We start from the raw sequence: 17,216 nt of genomic DNA on the forward strand, positions 1-17,216 counted from the left end.
ACCTGGGACACTGCCACCGTCATAAGTATGAGTCAGCAGTCAAGCGGCTGAGTTCTGATCATGTGACTGTGGGGATGCCGCAACGGTCGTGAGTGTGGAAAAAAAAAGTCATAAGTCACTTTTTCCAGTGATGTTGTGACTTGGAGCGGTCACTAAATGAACTGTTGTAAGTCCAGGACTGCTTGTAAAGAGACTAGAGCAGTGATGGCTAACCTTTTTGCCATTGTGTGCCAAAAGGGGGGTCACACGGGGGGCCTTTCTTGGAGCCTGGGGAGAGTGAAAAACGGGCCTTCCAGTCCCACCAGAAGTCGGCAAATGGGCCGTTTCTGGCCTCCAGAGGGCCTCCAGGGTGGTGGGGAAGGCTGTTTTTGCCCTCCCCAGGCGCCTAGAAAGCCTCTGGAGCCTGAGGAAAGCAAAAAATGGGCCTCCCCCACCAGAGGCCCTCCGGAGGCCGGAAAAAGACTGTTTCCCGATTTCCGGTGGGCCAGGAAGGCCCGAAAATCAGCTGGCTGGCACGTGCATGCTCACCGTAGCTGAGCGAGGGCAACGCTTGCGTGCCCACCACTATGGCACGCGTGCCACCTGTGTCACGCGTGCCATAGTTTTGCCATCACGGGACTAGAGAAATGGAAAACTTTAAACTTTTAACCTTGCGCCCTCTAGTGGCCCCATGGATGTTTGCAGCCCAATCTGGTGGCTGTATCATTTTCATGCTGTGGCTTACGTTCGATTGATTATTTATCATTAAGTTGGTGTCAAAATTTAATGACCGTCCGGAGAAATTTTCTCCAGAAAGGATTACAAAAATTATGTTCAAAAGACTGTGCAATCGGCTGGGACTTTATCCTTACAGGGTTTGTGATGCGAAAATAAATTTAATCCCCTTTAACTCCCAATTAGTAGCAGAGCAAATAATATGATGTGCAAAGTTGTCAGCTAGGCGTAAGAGAAAAAGTCTGTTAAAATAAACGATGATAAATAAAACCTACTTTGGTTGATTTTTTAAAAAAATTCATAAAATCTAAAACGAGATGTAAAATAGCCACCGAGTTGGGCTCGCACAATATCCTAGACTGGACAAGAAGGGAGTTGGGTTTGGGGTATTATGCAAAGCACAACTCGCATCCCAGGTTGTCCTAGTGATGACGGCACCAGTCAGAGGTTTTGAGTTTTAGTTCCACCTTAGGCATGAATGCTGATGGGGTTACTTTGGGCCAATCACCAGGAGAGGGTGAATCCTAGTCCCGCCTCGGCATGAGAGCCAGTTGGGTGGCCCAATCACCAGGCATGAAAGTTGCCTGCGTAGCTTTGAGCCAATCACCAGGAGAGGGTGAATTCTAGTCCCTCTGTCAACTTGCAAAGCTTTCAAGTTGCCATGAGCAGGAGGGAGGGAGAACTGAAATGAATTCCATACATTCTTTCTGACCGCAATCAGAAGGAGGGTGTTAGGTTTCACAGCCAGCCAAAGTGGTTAATTGGAGAATGTGATTTATGACATGGCAAGAGAGGAGGGGAGAGACAGGGTCATAGGGGAACGTAAATCTACGTGGGATCAGTCCTAACTGCATCCGAGCATTGCTGGAATGTTGCTCCTAATCAATGACTATATTTCCTTTGAAGTTTGGATCATGGCTCATGAATTAATTAGGGCATCTTTCGGAAACTTGACACCTTCCTCGGCATGAGAGCCAGTGGCCCAATCACCAGGCATGAAAGTCACCTGTGTAACTTTCAGCCCAATCACCAGGAGATGGTGAATTCTAGTCCCACTTCAGCATGAGAGCAAGCTGGGTAGCCCAATTACCAGGCGCTCCATTTTCACTGGCAGAGAGTTGCAGGAAGCTGTTACAGCCGAAAACGGAACTCGGGACCCCGTTTTTGCTGGCAGAGCACTTGGGCCACCACAGGAGCCCCCGACACAAGTGACTTCAAGCTGGCCATGCCCACCCCAACCACGTCCACCCCCACCGAGGTCAAACACAACCCTAATGCAGCCCTCAATGAAACTGAGCTTGATACCCCTGCTCTACATCTAATGGAATCATATAGAGTTGAAAGGGACTTCAAAGATCATCAGGTCCAACCAGGGGTGAAATCCTACCGGTTCGGACCGGTTTGGGTGAACTGCTAGGGATTATGAGCATCAGTTCGTCGAACCGGTAGTAATTACCCCTCCTTGGCCCCACCCACGCCCGGCCGGTCGCCGCTCACCTTTTCCGGCTGCTCGATGTTCCACAGAATTCAATGTTAAATGCAACAGAGAGAATGCTAACTTTTCTCCCTCCGTTCAGAACGGAGCTGCTGCAGCCTCTCCCTGACTGGATGGTGGGGAATGGAAGGATTTATATATATTCCTTGCAGACAGCTGATCACTTGCATCCTTTTAGAGGGTCGTTGAAGCACTTGGAGGTTTATCTGTGTCCTCGAGGTCACCGGAGTACTGCAAATGGTTCCTGTAGTCTGCAATTTTCTCTCTGGAAATCCATTCCTATACCTGTTGTGGTCTGCCAGCAGCCTGCGGAGCTGGCAGCGGAGTCGGACAGTGAGGAGGCTGGGGAGGAACATGGGCCAGTCCTGGAGTCTGGGGAAGGCTCGGACAAGGGCTCTGCGTCAGAGGCAGAGATGGGGCCAAGGCCATCTGGGAGTAATGCGCAGACTCCGGAGCCTCCAGATTCGACATCAGAGAGGGAGAGGAACAGGACGAGCCTGTTCCTAGTGCACGCATGCACAGAGCTGCCAGAAAGCAAGAACAGTTAAAACAAAAGGGACGACTCAGGAGTAAGGCCTGGAGATGATTGGCCCCTCCCATAAGGCTTAAAAGAGGAGCAAAGGCACACGGGCCCTTTGCAGGAAAGCAACGTTGTTAATTCTGTTCCCAGTCGGCATCTCTGTTTGATTCTGGACTCCGTGTGGCTTTGCCAAGTAGGTCTTTGGCAGCGTGTCAAGGGAGATAAAGGTTGGTGATTATCCCGAAGGACTTTTTGCAACGAATTGGGACTCAGCTGTGAATGACCGTAATTCACAGCTGTTACAATAAAGAAGGTTTTTGGGACTACTCGTGCGTTTTAACGACTCGGGAAGCTGAGGCCACAACACCACCATTCAAAGGGGGCTCATCCCAAATTGTACAGCTAAAAGTCTGTAGAGATTCTCGGTCATCCAAGGTCACAATTATCCCAAAGGTGTTTTTTTCAGGAGGCAACTGGTTCTTTGTTTTTTTTTCTTTTGAAGACGTTTCGCTTCTCATCCGAGAAGCTTCTTCAGCTCTGACAGGATAGCAGGGAATGGAAGCGAAACGTCTTCAAAAGAAAAAAAAAACGCAATACAACACCAGAAAGTCCAGTTGCCTGCTGAAAAAACACCGTTGACCTGGATGACTGAGAATGTACGCAGAACTTTCCCTCCCCCAAAAAAGAAACGACACAATTTTTGAAAAAAATTCATTTCCCGCGGGTCTTAAGTGCGAGCGTCAACAAAGGAAAAAGCCGTGTCAGAAATCAACGCCCCGAAGGAAAAATTGTGCATGTATTTGGTACAAAGAAACAGAAGATATAACGTTACATTCTGTTTGGGGGAAAAAAGTCGAGAGGAATTTCATCCATCGTTTCCCGCTCCTTCCCACCCGCGAATAAATACACTTGCAGATTTTAAAGAGGAAGGGAGCCAAAGAACCGGGCGTTAGAATAGCCAAAGATCTTTGTTCAACGAAATGCACACCTATGTACACAGTTGTTTTTTTTTTTTGTAAACAATAAAATAGAAAGGTTTAGAAAACATCTGTCCGACACAAAAGCAGAGGACGTCTTCGCTTTTTCCGTTGGGTCGGCGATGGCGAATTTTTAGCCCGATGTATGAAGTTCGGACAAGCCCACAATTTTAGAATGACATATTATATACTTCTGAAAAAATCAAGCGTCCGTTTTTTTTTTCCCTCGAATGCCACGTCTCTTCTTTCCGTCCCCTCACTTCTGCATTCTTGTACTTGAAAATCAACCTCTACGGATAGTCCTCGAAGTACAACAATTCATTTAGTGACCGTTCAGAGTTACAACGGTGTTTTTGAGTCAATCTTGGCGACTTCTAAGATGGCCGGACTTCAACTCCCAGAATTTCCCTAGTCCGCCCATCTTTAAAGTTACCAAAATTGGGGAAAAAAACCCCAAACAAACCCTGATTTAGAAGATGGCAGAAGGAGGGTTTTTCTGAAAGGGCTGCATAAAATTCGACAAAGTTAGAAATAATTCTTTGTGACATGGCAGGTAGTCCTCGACTTACAACAGCTTGTTTAGTGACTAAAGTTGCAACGGCCCCGAAAAAAAGTGAGCTTGGACCATTTTTCAGATTTACGACTGTTGTAAGCCTCCCCGTGATCATGCGAGCAAAATTCAGACCCTTGGCCACCGGTTCGTATTTATGACGGTTGCAATGTCCCAAGGTTGTGTGATCCCCTTTTGTGACGTCCTGACAAGCAAAGTCCATGGGGAAGCCAGATTCACTTAACAACAGTGTCATTAACTTAACACCTGCAGTAAATTCACTTAACGACTGTGGTAAGAATGATCATGAAATGAGTCAAAATTCACTTTAAAAATGTTTCACTTAGCAACAGATATTTTGGGCTCAATTGTGGTCGTAAGTCGAGGACTACCTGCATTATTGCCCATTATTGGCCCTCCTGTTAGGCAGTGAGGAGGTAGCCCAGTCGCACCTCACATCTGGCCTGAAAGATATGCAACTGATTTATGAGTTGTTGAATTCCGAATCATGAATTTTGTCCAGAATGGTACAGAGTCCCATGCTTGAGCAAGGGGTTGGACTAGAAGACCTCCGAGGTCCCTTCTGATTCTGTTATTCTGCATTTATTTTTATTCTGTGGGATAGTTAGGATTAGGAACCCTTGTGCCAAATCACTTGGCAAAATGCAATGTCCACGGAGTTGAGTGAGTTCCCTGTTCTAGTACAAGTGGAATATTTTGGGGACAATTATTTCGGGCTAACTCGGAGCTGACAGTTCCAGGACATGTAGTACTTGAAAGAAAATAGAAATAACTACTCCAGTAAGTTATTAATTTGGCTTCCACCATCCATGACTCTGCTGCAGATTCTGGCTTGCAGTTTTGTCTTTTTTTCCCCCCAATTAACTTAATGCATCGGATGAACTCAGTTGTGACCTATGAAGTCAACAACAAAGAGGAACTATTTTGTTGTTGGTTTTTGTTCCCCTGATGCTGTGATTTTCAACCTTGAAGATGTGAGGACTTCAACTCCCAGAATTCCTCAGTCAGCATGTTGACTGAGGAGTTCTGGGAGTTGAAGTCCAGAAATCTTAGCATGGCCAAACATTGACCTAATGGGAAGGAAAAGACGTGTAGACTTCAACTCCTAGAATTCCCCAGCCAGCATGTTGACTGAGGTGTTCTGGGAGTTGAAGTCCAGAAATCTTAGCATGACCAACTTGGGCATCCTCCTGGATACACAGCTGTCCTTGGAGGAACATCTGATGGCTGTGGCCAGGGGGACTTTTTATAAGGTTCGCCTGATCCGCCAGTTGCGGCCCTTCCTAGATTGGGATTCCTTGTGCACAGTCACTCATGCCCTCATCACCTCTCGCCTGGACTACGGCAACGCTCTCTACATGGGGCTCCCCTTGAAGAGCACCCGGAGACTTCAGCTGGTCCAGAATGCGGCCGCGCAGGTAGTGACGGGAACTGCATGGTGCTCCCACATAACACCTCTCCTGGGTGAGCTGCACTGGCTCCCAGTGGTCTTCCGGGTGCGCTTCAAGGTGTTGGTTATCACCTTTAAAGCGCTCCATGGCATAGGACCTGGATACCTTCGAGACCGCCTGCTGCCACCACCGACTGGTGCGCTCCCACAGAGAGGGCCTCCTCAGGGTGCCATCGGCCAAGCAATGTAGACTGGTGGCCCCCAGGGGAAGGGCCTTCTTTGTGGGGGCACCTGCTCTCTGGAATCAACTGCCTCCAGAGATACGAAGAATTCAAGACCTCGGTGCCTTCCGCCGTGCCCTGAAGACCTTCCTCAATTTTCTTTCAGCTGATTTGAATGCCGGGGGGATCGAAACTGCTAAGACAGCCATCATATTTTGCATTTTGCCACCTCAAGAGAGGCCAGGCAGCCCCGTTTGGGAAAAAACACCCAAAGACAGGAATTTCCTTTTGATTTTTTTTTTTTAAAATGAGATTTTCAAGGAAGGGGAAAATGCAACCAGGGACCCCCTCAGACCTCTCAGCCTGGAAAACGATGAACCAAAACAATCTTTTCCATCAAAAGACAGTAAAAAAAAACAGAGGGAAACAAGATTTTTGTTGTTGTTGAAAGAATCAAAATGTTTGACATAGCATAACGCTGATTACACAACTGAAAAACCTGCACAACATTTTCGAAGGAATATTCTGAGACCAAGAAACTCAAAACCGAGGGTGTAAGGCTCACTTACAACCGCTTGCAACTGTCCCCGACCCATAAAGCATTTGTTTAGTGACTGTTCAAAGTTACAACAGCCCTGGACAAATGATTTACGGCCGTTTTTCAAACTTATGACCATTGCCGTATCACCGTGGTCAGGCAATCAAAGATTCGGAAGCTGGGCAACTGTTCAGGGAGTTCGTGCCAGGTTTTACAGTCTTAACTTAACAACTTAACAACTTAACAGTGATTCACTTAGTAACTGTGGCAAGAAAGGTTGTAAAATGGGGCAGAATTCACTGAACAACGGCTTCACTTAGCAACCGAAATTTGGGGCTCAATTGTGGCCGTAAGTTGAGGACAAGCTGTGTTTATCCTTCTCAACATCGTGGCCATCTGACTTTCTTTAGGTAACAAACTCAGTTTCCAACCAGGGTTATGATGTACTTGCTCTTTACTCATCGGAGACCAGGGTATGCATACCAATCAAAGAGAATATTTGTAGTTGAGGGTTGAATTGTGGGGTCCTTGGTGCTCTCTGAACTTGCTGGTTTTCTTGCAGACGTTTTATGACCCAACTAGGTGACACCATCAATGCTAGAAAGGAGAGGGGTTGTATGTATAAAAACAGAGAGAAAACCCAACCCCCTTGCAGCACTGATGATGTTACCTAGTTGGGTCATGAAACGTCTTGCAAGGAAACCACCCAGCTCGGAGACCGCCAAGACCCCGACAAAGGTGCGGGTTGTGTGTCAAATGGAAAATGGTGTCTTCTGTATGCAAAACATGGATTTCTACAGGGGTGGACTGCTGGGGGTTCGCAAGCGTTCGGGAGAACCTCTAGCTAAGATTCTGCGCAGTTCGGAGAACCCCCAAATCCCACTCCTGGCTGGCCCTGCCCACCCCTCACCTCTCAGGAGTCCCCACGCACCCCGTTTTGGATGCAGGTAAGTGCAGGGCGCGCACGGAGGCTCGGGGAGAGTGAAAAACGGGCCTACCGGAAGTTCGGGCCAGTTTCCGGCCTCCAGAGAGTCTTCGGAGCTTGGGGAGGCTGTTTTCGCCATCCCGGAGGCTTGAGGAAAGCCTCCGGAGCCTGGGGAGGGCCAAAGTACCACCTCCCCACTATGGTGCAGGAGGCCAACTAGGCCACGCCCACCCAGCAACAGGGCAGAGAACTCCTTGCTAAAATTTTTGAAGCCCACCCCTGGATTTCTACCAACGGGGTGTGATTACCTTGGTTAGTCTATCTGTCTCACTCACGGAGTGCACCAGCCTTTGTCAACCAAACACTTATAAGATGGAGACAAACCAAACGGGACCCAGAAAAGAACCCCGAACGGTCCCCATTAACGTCAAATATCCGTTTCTTTAAGCCCGCAAGATTCAGAGTCCGTCAGATTATCGTACATTTGATAGTCGATGCATTCCAAGAAGTCATTGGGGATGCCAATGGAAACCGACTCCACCTCTGTTTTGAAGGAGGCCGCCATGCCGCCCCGGAGGGAGCTCCCACGCATCTTGTGGGAGAGGCTGTTCATCGTCTCCTTCAGCTGGATGCTGGGTTTGTGGAAGGGAGAAAATATCCTCCATCTCTTGAAGTTCAGAGTCCTTCTCTTGCTCGATCGTTCCAAGCTGCTGGAGTTCAATATGAAGGAGCCGCCGTTGAGGGTGGAGATCCGGGAACGGGGCTCCCTCTCCGAGTCCCGTCTGGAGCCGTTGATGGAGGCCGCTCGCCAAGGGTTCTCATAAACCCTCCAGATAGGCCTCCGACGACATTGGCACTTGAGCAGGCGGATGAAAGCTCGTTTGAACTCTTTGCTGGAGCAGGGGTAGATGATGGGGTTCACGCAGCTGTTGAAGTAGCCGAGCCAGAAGATAATCTTGAAGGCCATTTCTGAGGGCTTCAGGGAAGGGAAGAAGGAACCTGAAGAAAAAAAAAAAAAGATGGAAGAAGACTTGAGAAGGTGAAAGGGTCTTGCTAGGACAAAGCAGGAGCTCCATACCCTTCATGAAGAGGAGCTGGGGGTTGGGTGCTGAGCTCCATAGTTTTCATGGAGGTGGGCTTGGGTGCTGAGCTCCATACCTTTCATTAATAGGAGCTGGGGTTGAGGGCTGACCCTTCTGTGGGAGGTTTTGTTATCAAAATATATTTTATTCCTTATGCTCTTCCCATCTCCCTTTAAACATTAATAAAACCCACCATGGACTGAGAAGGAGCATCTGTGCTAGGTAATTGACAGTCAAGTTGAAACTAAATGAAGTAAAAATAGCAAACAGGAGAATTTTTTTACTTAAACGTCCTTAAACCCCCAAATAAGTTACCCAGATGCAATCCACATATCAAAGGAGAAGGTCTCTGAACACAAACAGAGCTAATTAAAGCAGGCTCCCAGCGGAACTTCATGTTCACAAAAATAAGCGTTATGGATGATATATACCTACACATACCCATGCCCCCCAATGTTCTGCCCCAGCTACGGCCCCCAAAGAACGCAGCACACACAAAGTCCATACAAACCTTAGTTTACTAATTAAGGATTACTAATGAGCTTTCTTAGTAGTTGTTCGAACACAAGTACAGTTTAAATCAGTCTGAACAAGGGCTGTTAATTTAACTTCATTAACAGCCGACAAGAATCCAAAGAATAATAACTCAATTCTGAGGCACAGTATATCAGATAACCGTAATCTTACTGTGGTTGGCAGAATGCCCAAAAGCAATTTGCAGGAAAACTGACAAGAGAGAAACAAGAGCCAAATGAAACATTTCTGGAATCAAGACGCGAAGGAATATGAACGAAGTTGTTCCCTGCAAATTGCCTCAGTCATCATCCTTCCTTAAATAGGCTAAGGGAGTGGCCAATTAGCCCCAAGCCTTACTCTCGAGGAGACCTCCTCCTGAGGAGCCACTCCTGCCTTTTAACAGCTCTGCGCGCCCGTGCATTGAGAAGAGGTTCCTCCTCTTCGTCCTCTTCACTTAAGGGAGCTTCTGGAGGTTCTGAAGGCCCTGGCTGAATCCCCGCCTCTGGCACCGCATCTTCTCCAGCCTCCTCACTGTCTGACTCGAGCGCCAGCTGCACAGGCTGCTGGCACAGCACCACACCAGCCTCCTCACCGTCGGAATCAGCTACTAACTTCACAGGCCACTGACGGGCCACAATACTCAAGTATTACAGTAAAATCACCACATATACATTTCCACACCCAGGACAAACTCCCCTATAAAACAGCCTCTCTCTCTACCTCATTTTCTCTGGACCTGCCCCTATAAGCTAACCTCTGTTTGGATTTCATTTTTATTTATTCTTGTGCAATCCCGGTTTGAGTTGGAACCCCAAATTGGAACCCCGAGTTATTCTGACACTACCCGACCACAACGGCAGTGAATTTTCCTACTCAGAAGTTTGTGATCAGTGGGACAATATTGTCATGAATATGAATCAGTTGTCAAGCCTCTGAGTTTTGATCATATGGGGATCAAATGGGGAGAGTGCAATGGCTGTAAGTATGAAAAACAGTCACAAGATAGTTTTTTCCCCAGCCCCGTTATAACTTCGAATAGTCACTAAATGAACCTGATGTGAATAAAGCAGGAATTATAGCAAATAAGAAATAATGTGAATAAAATAGGAATCATACAGAGTCAGATATATGGGCTCTGGGGGACCCTCTCTATTCACATTATTATAAGGGGAAGATGTGTTTAGATACATGAACTCTGAGAGACCCTCTCTATTCACATTATTATAAGAGAGGAAAGTGCTTGTTGGAGATTACATTAACAAACAGTTAAACCCCATTAAGTGGTAATATATCTTCTGAGACCTAGCTGTCACGAAAGGACTGCCATATGGAAAAACATCTGAGTGACCTCACTATGAATGACACAAAGACCTATATGTTACAAAGAGTTACTTAATCCAATAAATTTACCCAAGGACAGTAGTAACTCTCCCATTAGCAACTCCGAGCACTTAAGAAAAGTTGTGTGGCTAAGATAATTTTATAAACTAAAATTAATGCTTTAAGTAATTAGATGAACTTATTATCCAATGTATGTAACCATATAGGGAAAATTGGATGTATGATCTCATGATTAACCATATATGGAAAATGTATGATCTCACTGAATCCTTTGTTTTAGAAATGTATAAAACGGTTGAATCAGAGTTCTCTCCTTGTTCAAAGCTTCAGGTACAAAACTGACTCTGAACCTTGCGCAATAAAACTGTCTCTGGCTGACCTAGGAATGTTGCTTGGTCCTTCCATTCCTCAACAAACCTACGGAGAAATTTTCTGACCGTAAGAACAATTAACCCATGGAACAGAAGTTTCCTTCGGAAGTTGTTGGAGCTTCATCACTGAAAGCTTTCAAGAAGAGACTGGACTCTTCTTGAAAGGGAATATATATATTTAATATTACATGTCTTGACAGCAAGCGTGAATTGTATTTGCACAGTATTGGAAAAATGAGCAAACTCCTACGGATGAAAATATCATTAAAAAAAAAAATTAGAATGCGCAGAAATGGATAGGTTGACACTAAAGATAAAGGATAAGGAAGATACAGAATATTTCTTAACGTGGGATTTGTTTTATCAATGGTTAGACAATAGAGGTAGAAATTAGAAGATGAAAGATCACTACTACTGGTATGTACAAGTAAAGGATGATAGATTATCACTATGTATAAATAAATAACATTATTATTATTATTATTATATTTATTCATTAAATATGAAACTCAGTCAACTGAGCATTCAAAAATGCGTCACAAATACCATTGACTGGTGCTAATGGTTGATACGGGTTGCTGCCAGCTTCCTAGGGATCAACCAAGTACCTTCTTAAGATGTACGATGTTCCGAGTAGCGCAGTTTTTTGCAGTTCCGCCGGTGTTATTGCAGGAACCTGCCATTTCTTGATGTGTTTTGTAAAATTCTTGGACATGGTACCAAGTGCCCTGATGACAATGGGTATCACTGTGACATGTTTCATCCATAGCCGTGTAGTTTGGATGGCCAGGTCACGATATTTCGTGATTTTTTCCAGTTCTTTTTCTTTGACTCTGGTATCTCCTGGTACCGCGATATCAATAAATTGTACGTTTCGGTTTTCGACAACTGTGATATCTGGCGTGTTGTGTTCCAAGTGACGATCCCTCTGTATTCGAAAGTCCCACAAGATCTTCACCTTCTCATTTTCGACAACTTTTTCCACTTTATGTTCCCATGACTTTTTGGGATACAAGAAAGTCGTATTTTTTACATAATGACCAGTGGATTAATTTAGCAACTTGATCGGGTTTAGCTTTGTAATCAGTTTGTGCGATTTTGCTGCATTCACATATTAAATGTGAAACAGTTTCGACTTTGTTGTTGCAAAGTCGGCAGTTTGGATTGTCAGTGGATTTTTGTATCTTTGCTTTCATGGCCTTAGTTTGTAGTGCTTGTTCTTGAGCAGCCAGTATTAAACCTTCCCTTATTTATTTATTTATTTATTGATTGATTGATTGATTGATTGATTGGTTCAATTTATTTGCTGCCCTTCTCCGGAGACTCAGGGCGGCTTACAATGCGTTAAGCAATAGCCTTCATCCTTTTGTATATTTTATACAAAGTCAGCTTATTGCCCCCACAATCTGGGTCCTCATTTTACCTACCTTAGAAAGGATGGACGGCTGAGTCAACCTTGAGCCTGGTGAGATTTGAACTTGCAGTAATTGCAGGCAGCTGATGTTACTTAACAGCACTTTAGTCTGCTGCGCCACCAAGGCTCTTGATGGTTCCCATCTTAAGTTGTCATCACATTTTCCTTCAATGTTTTTCAAGTGCTGTCCATGTCCATCTATTTAATCTGTCATCCAGCTGTTTTTCCTTATATTCTGCCTTTGTTTCTGTTTTTGTTTCTGTTTCTGTTGTTGTTGCTGTTGTTGTTATTATTATTATTATTATGTAAATTGACCCAGACAATACACTGTTTATTAAGCACTTATGTATACCAAACAAAAACGTATAAAATTTAAAGAAAAAGAAGAGACTGGACTCCCATTTGTCAGAAATGATGTAGGGTCTCCTGCTTCGGCGGGGGGTTGGACTAGATGACCTACAAGGTCCCTTCCAACTCTGTTAATCTGTAACCTTTGTCATTCCAGATTTCTATCCAAAATGTAATGCCGCTCTCTTCCAGCAGGGGGCTCCCATGCCCTGTTCCAAACGAACCGGCCGATTGCCCTGAGGAGTTCTAAAAATAACTTTCTGACTCAGCCCAAATGCCTTTTAATTTTAGATGAATCATGATTCTGCGTGACTCTATTGTGAATTCATATTATGGGTTACAAAGCTGGGGCTAGCAAGGAATCGGGGCTAAATCCGAGTGTCAAAGAGGCCCGAAAAGGATCGGTTGACATTTAGAGGCCCTAAAAGCTTCCAAAAGCTCCCAAAATGAGACGGGGGGGGGGGGGGGAACACGCGAGCTCATCCTCGTAATAATTTTATTTTTTATTATTTCATATCAAGATCCTAGAATGTGGCGCAGGAAGTTGAAATCTACCCATCTTAAAAAGACGCCGAGATGGAGAAAACTTTTGATTTAGGGAAGAAACTTGTTTTTGTAGGGCGTCATCAATAGGCAGTCCTCGATTTACAACCTTTCGTTTTAGTGGCCATTCAAAAAATGACAACGGCACTGATAAAAGCGACTTGTGGCCGTTTCTCACACTTGCGACCGTTGCAGCATCCCTGTGGTCACGTGGCCGAAGTTCAGACGCTTGGCAACGGACTCGTATTTATGACGGTCAAAGTGTTGTGGGGTTAGGAGTGGGGCGGTGGCCTAGAGGTGGAGCTCTCGCCTCATAATCAGGAGGCTGTGAGTTCGATCCTAGATAGGGGCAGATATTTCTCTCTCTGGATAAACTGAGAATGTATCTGCTGAACAAAACTCCGCATTGGCGACAGGGAAGGGCATCCGGCCAGTAAACACTCGGCTCCGTTCAGTTGCCCAGACGCCACCCCGCAAGGGATTATGAGGTCGTTAAAAGGAGATGATGAAAGTGTTGTAGGGTTACGTGATCCCCCATTGCGACCTTCTGACAAGCAAAGTCAACGGGGAAGCCGGATTCACTTAACAACCGTGTTACGAACTGATCAATTGCAATGATTCGCTTAACCACGGTGTCAAGAAAGGTCGTAAAATGGGGCAAAACTCACTTGACAACTGTCTCACTTAACAACGGACATTTGCTATCGTTCACTGTCAATTTGGGCTACAGTTCACTGAAAACATTGTCATTGCTCGGCAGGTCCCGAATGTGACCATGGCAACTTCGAATCTGGGTCGTAAGTCCCATTTTTCGTACCGATTGTAACTTTGTTAAGAGACTGGTCGTAAATCAAGGACTTCCTGTACTCAATGGGAAGGGTTCCGGATGTCTTGAAGTGGTCACAGTTGAGAAACTGGTAGCGTAAACTGGGGCCAAGTCCTACCTACAGGGAATTTAGTTTGTTGAATCGCTGGAAAACGGTTGCGATACAGCACAAATTAATGAAATTTTAAAGAAGATGTTGGATAACCATTTGTCTGAAGTGATGTAGGGTTTCCTGCCTGGGTAGGGGGTCGGACTAGAAGACCTCCAAGGTCCCTTCCAACTCTGTTATTCTATTTCTATTCGAATGAACCAGATCAGCCTACCCTGAAAGATTGATGGGACTACAAAATACAGAATAACAGAGTCGGAAGGGACCTTAGAGGTCTTCTAGTCCAACCCCCTGCTCAGGCAGGAGACCGTCTACCATTTCAGACAAACGGCTGTCCAATCTCTTCTTAAAAGCCTCCAGTGTTGGAGCACCCACAACTTCTAGTGGCAAGTTGTTCCACTGGTTAATTTTTCTCACTGTCAGGAAATTTCTCCTTAGTTCTAGGTTGGTTCTCTCCTCGATTAGTTTCCATCCGTCGCTTCTTGTTCTGCCTTCTTGGTGCTTCCCTCTTCTTTGTAGTAGCCCCTCAAATATTGGAAGACTGTTATCATGTCACCCCTAGTCCACCTCTTCTGAAGCTTTACAGGATAGCAGAGTTGGAAGGGACCTCGGAGGTCATCTAGTCCAACCCTCTGCTCAAGCAGGAAACTCTCTATCATTTCAGACAAATGGTTGTCCAATCTCTTCTTAAAAACCTCCATTGTTGGAGCACCCACAATTGCTGGAGGGAAGCCATTCCACTGATCGTTTGTTCTCACTGACAGGAAATTTCTCCTTAATTCTATTAATTTTTAATTCTTAAGCCTCCTTCCCATTGGCTGGCAACAATACGGACTCTTAAGGCAACCTAATCTTTTCTGAGAAAAAGATTTTCTCCCATTCTGACTTAGGCACCGCAAAGGCCAAAATCCAGCCTGAATTTTTTTTTAATCTCCTCACGGGTCTGTCTCGCTTGTAGCTTGCGGGGACTTGATATTTCTCTCATAATTTTTCTTTTATTCCTTTGAAGGAACAAAAGCCATGTTAGCTGCGATAGCGTATCCCACATTTTAAATAGAATTAAAAACAAACATACATACATATAATACACATTGCAATTAAAAAACAGGCACCACAATATGTCCATTTGTTTAGCGACCGGTTGATACTACCAAATAAATAAAAAAAAAGAGGCGGTTTTCCGGTCCTCACACTTATGACCAAAGTTCTCACACTTATGACCGTTTCCCCATCCCCGTTTCTGACCTTCCCAGCCGAGCGGCTTCCATAAAGTAAAGTCAACGGGGGAGGGAAGCCAGATTCGCTTAGCGACCCCGTGATTCCCCTCACAACTGCGGCGCTAGGCTTAACAACAAAATAAGGTCATAAAACTGGGTGCGATTCACTGAACACGAACTAAGTGTGTTCAGCAGTTCGCTTAGTGACCGTTCGAAGTTGCAACGGCACTGAAAAAAGCGACTTCTGACCATTTTTCCACACATATGACCGTTGCAGCATTCCCCATGGTCACGTGATATACATTTGGAGTAGCAGTGGGTTTCACATTATGTTACTATTGGTTCGCTGCGCGCGTGCTCGCTTTGTGTGCGTGCGTGTCCGGTTTACTCATGTGCCTGCCTTTTGCACATGCACCCGGCCTTGCACACATGCGCGCGACCCTTCCATGCATGCGCCCAGCCTCAAAAACATGCCTACATAGGATGGCATAGAGCCGGGGCAGGCGAGCGAGTGGGTGGGCCCACCCGTGATTTCCGCTACAGGTACGGGCGAACCGGTGCGAACCGGCTGAATACCACCTCTGATTTGGAGGTTTGACTACTGATTTACATTTACGACGTTCCGTTCTCACATTCTTGGGTTCGCCTCAAAAGCGGTTTAAGGAAAAAGAACGGAAGTCCACCAGAAACGAGGGGAAAAAATAAAATAAACTGAAGCTTCTCTTGTGGCCATGCTCCTTCCCCAGCCCCCTTTCTCCCCCATAGGAAACCCTCTCCCCACACACATCAGTAAGTCCAGCCAAATTATCCTTCTGCTCCACCGCTTCACAATGCTTCTGTGTGTGTCCTGCTTAGTGATCTGTTACACCACAAAATGAAGATTTATTCCTTCTGCAACTCCCGGTTTGGCCCAAGCAACGATTCCTCTGTGTGTTTGTGTGTTCGAGTGGGCGTGTCCGCCTTTGTGGTGCACAAAAGACTGCGCACCGAGGAGTTATTTCCACACTGCAAAATGCCAGCGCTGAATTTTGCTGCTGTTACACACAACTTCACAACTCTTGTGGGAGATGCTTGGCTCTGTCTTTCTCGCTTTTTTTTGAAGTACAGGTGGTCCTTGACTTGCCACAGTTCATTTAGCGACCGTTTGAAGTTACAACGGCACTGTGACAAAAGTGACTTATTGTTTTTCACACTTAACGACGGTTGCGGCATCTCCCCCGGTCACCCGATCAAAAGTGAGACACTTGGCAACGGACTCGTATTTATGATGGTCGCCGTGTCCTGGGTCCTTTGGTGACCTTGTGACAAGCCAAGTTCATGGGGCAGCCAGATTCACTTAACAACAGTGTCACTTGTTTAATCACGGCGGTGATTCAGTTAGCAAACGCGGCGAGGAAAGTCGTGAAATGGGGCAAAACTCACTTAACAAATGTCTCACTTAGTGACAGAAATTTGGGGCTCGATTGTGGCCGTAAGTTGAGGACTATCTGTATTATACCCTGATGGGATAAAAACCCTTCTTGGGGTGGTGGGCTCAGTACCGATGTGGTCATTCAACATCTACAAGAAAACAACCACGCTCAGATATCCCACTGTTCTCCTCCTCCTCCTCCTCTTCTCCACAACCCCCCTTCCCTTCTAAGACTGATTATGTTACCTAGTTGGATCATGAAACGTCTGCAAGAAAATAACCCAGCTCAGAGAGCACCAAGGACTCTCCACTTTTGCTTTCCATTTTTATTTCTATCTTTAAAATATTGTAGGTTCATAAGTGAATTCGGTACCGTGTTTTCCCCGAAAATAAGACACCCCCTGATAGTAAGCCCAATCGGACTTTCAAGCGCATGCGATAAAATAAGCTCTCCCCGAAAATAAACTGTTAGGAAATGGCTATTGTCTAACTAGTCGGTCAGGCAATATATAAACTATCAATACATGTTTGTCAAAAAGTATTATATTGCTTTAAGACTGTATTGCATCATCCTGTATCCTGATTGGCTAAGCTCTGTAGCCAATGTACTTAAGGGGAAGTCTGAATCATGGCTTGTGGGACACTACACCATTTTATCTGCTTATTTGCTGTTACTCTCTACCTGTT

The 17,216-nt window shown here is 45.5% G+C and overlaps 1 protein-coding gene across 1 annotated transcript in view; it reads right to left on the reverse strand.

Annotated features, from left to right (window-relative positions):
* Nucleotides 1–6,320: 6,320 nt before the first annotated feature.
* The window catches only part of ADRA1D (adrenoceptor alpha 1D), a 50,267-nt gene continuing 39,371 nt past the window's right edge, over nucleotides 6,321–17,216 (reverse strand). Inside the window, exon 2 of the mRNA XM_060687193.2 lies at nucleotides 6,321–8,350. Within this exon, the coding sequence (XP_060543176.1) occupies nucleotides 7,779–8,350 (572 nt within the window). The 3' untranslated portion in view covers nucleotides 6,321–7,778. The remainder of the gene's footprint in view (nucleotides 8,351–17,216) is intronic.

The sequence above is a fragment of the Pantherophis guttatus genome, chromosome 8 (genome assembly GCF_059756535.1).
Source record: "Pantherophis guttatus breed Tessera chromosome 8, ASM5975653v1, whole genome shotgun sequence".
Lineage (NCBI taxonomy): Eukaryota > Metazoa > Chordata > Lepidosauria > Squamata > Colubridae > Pantherophis > Pantherophis guttatus.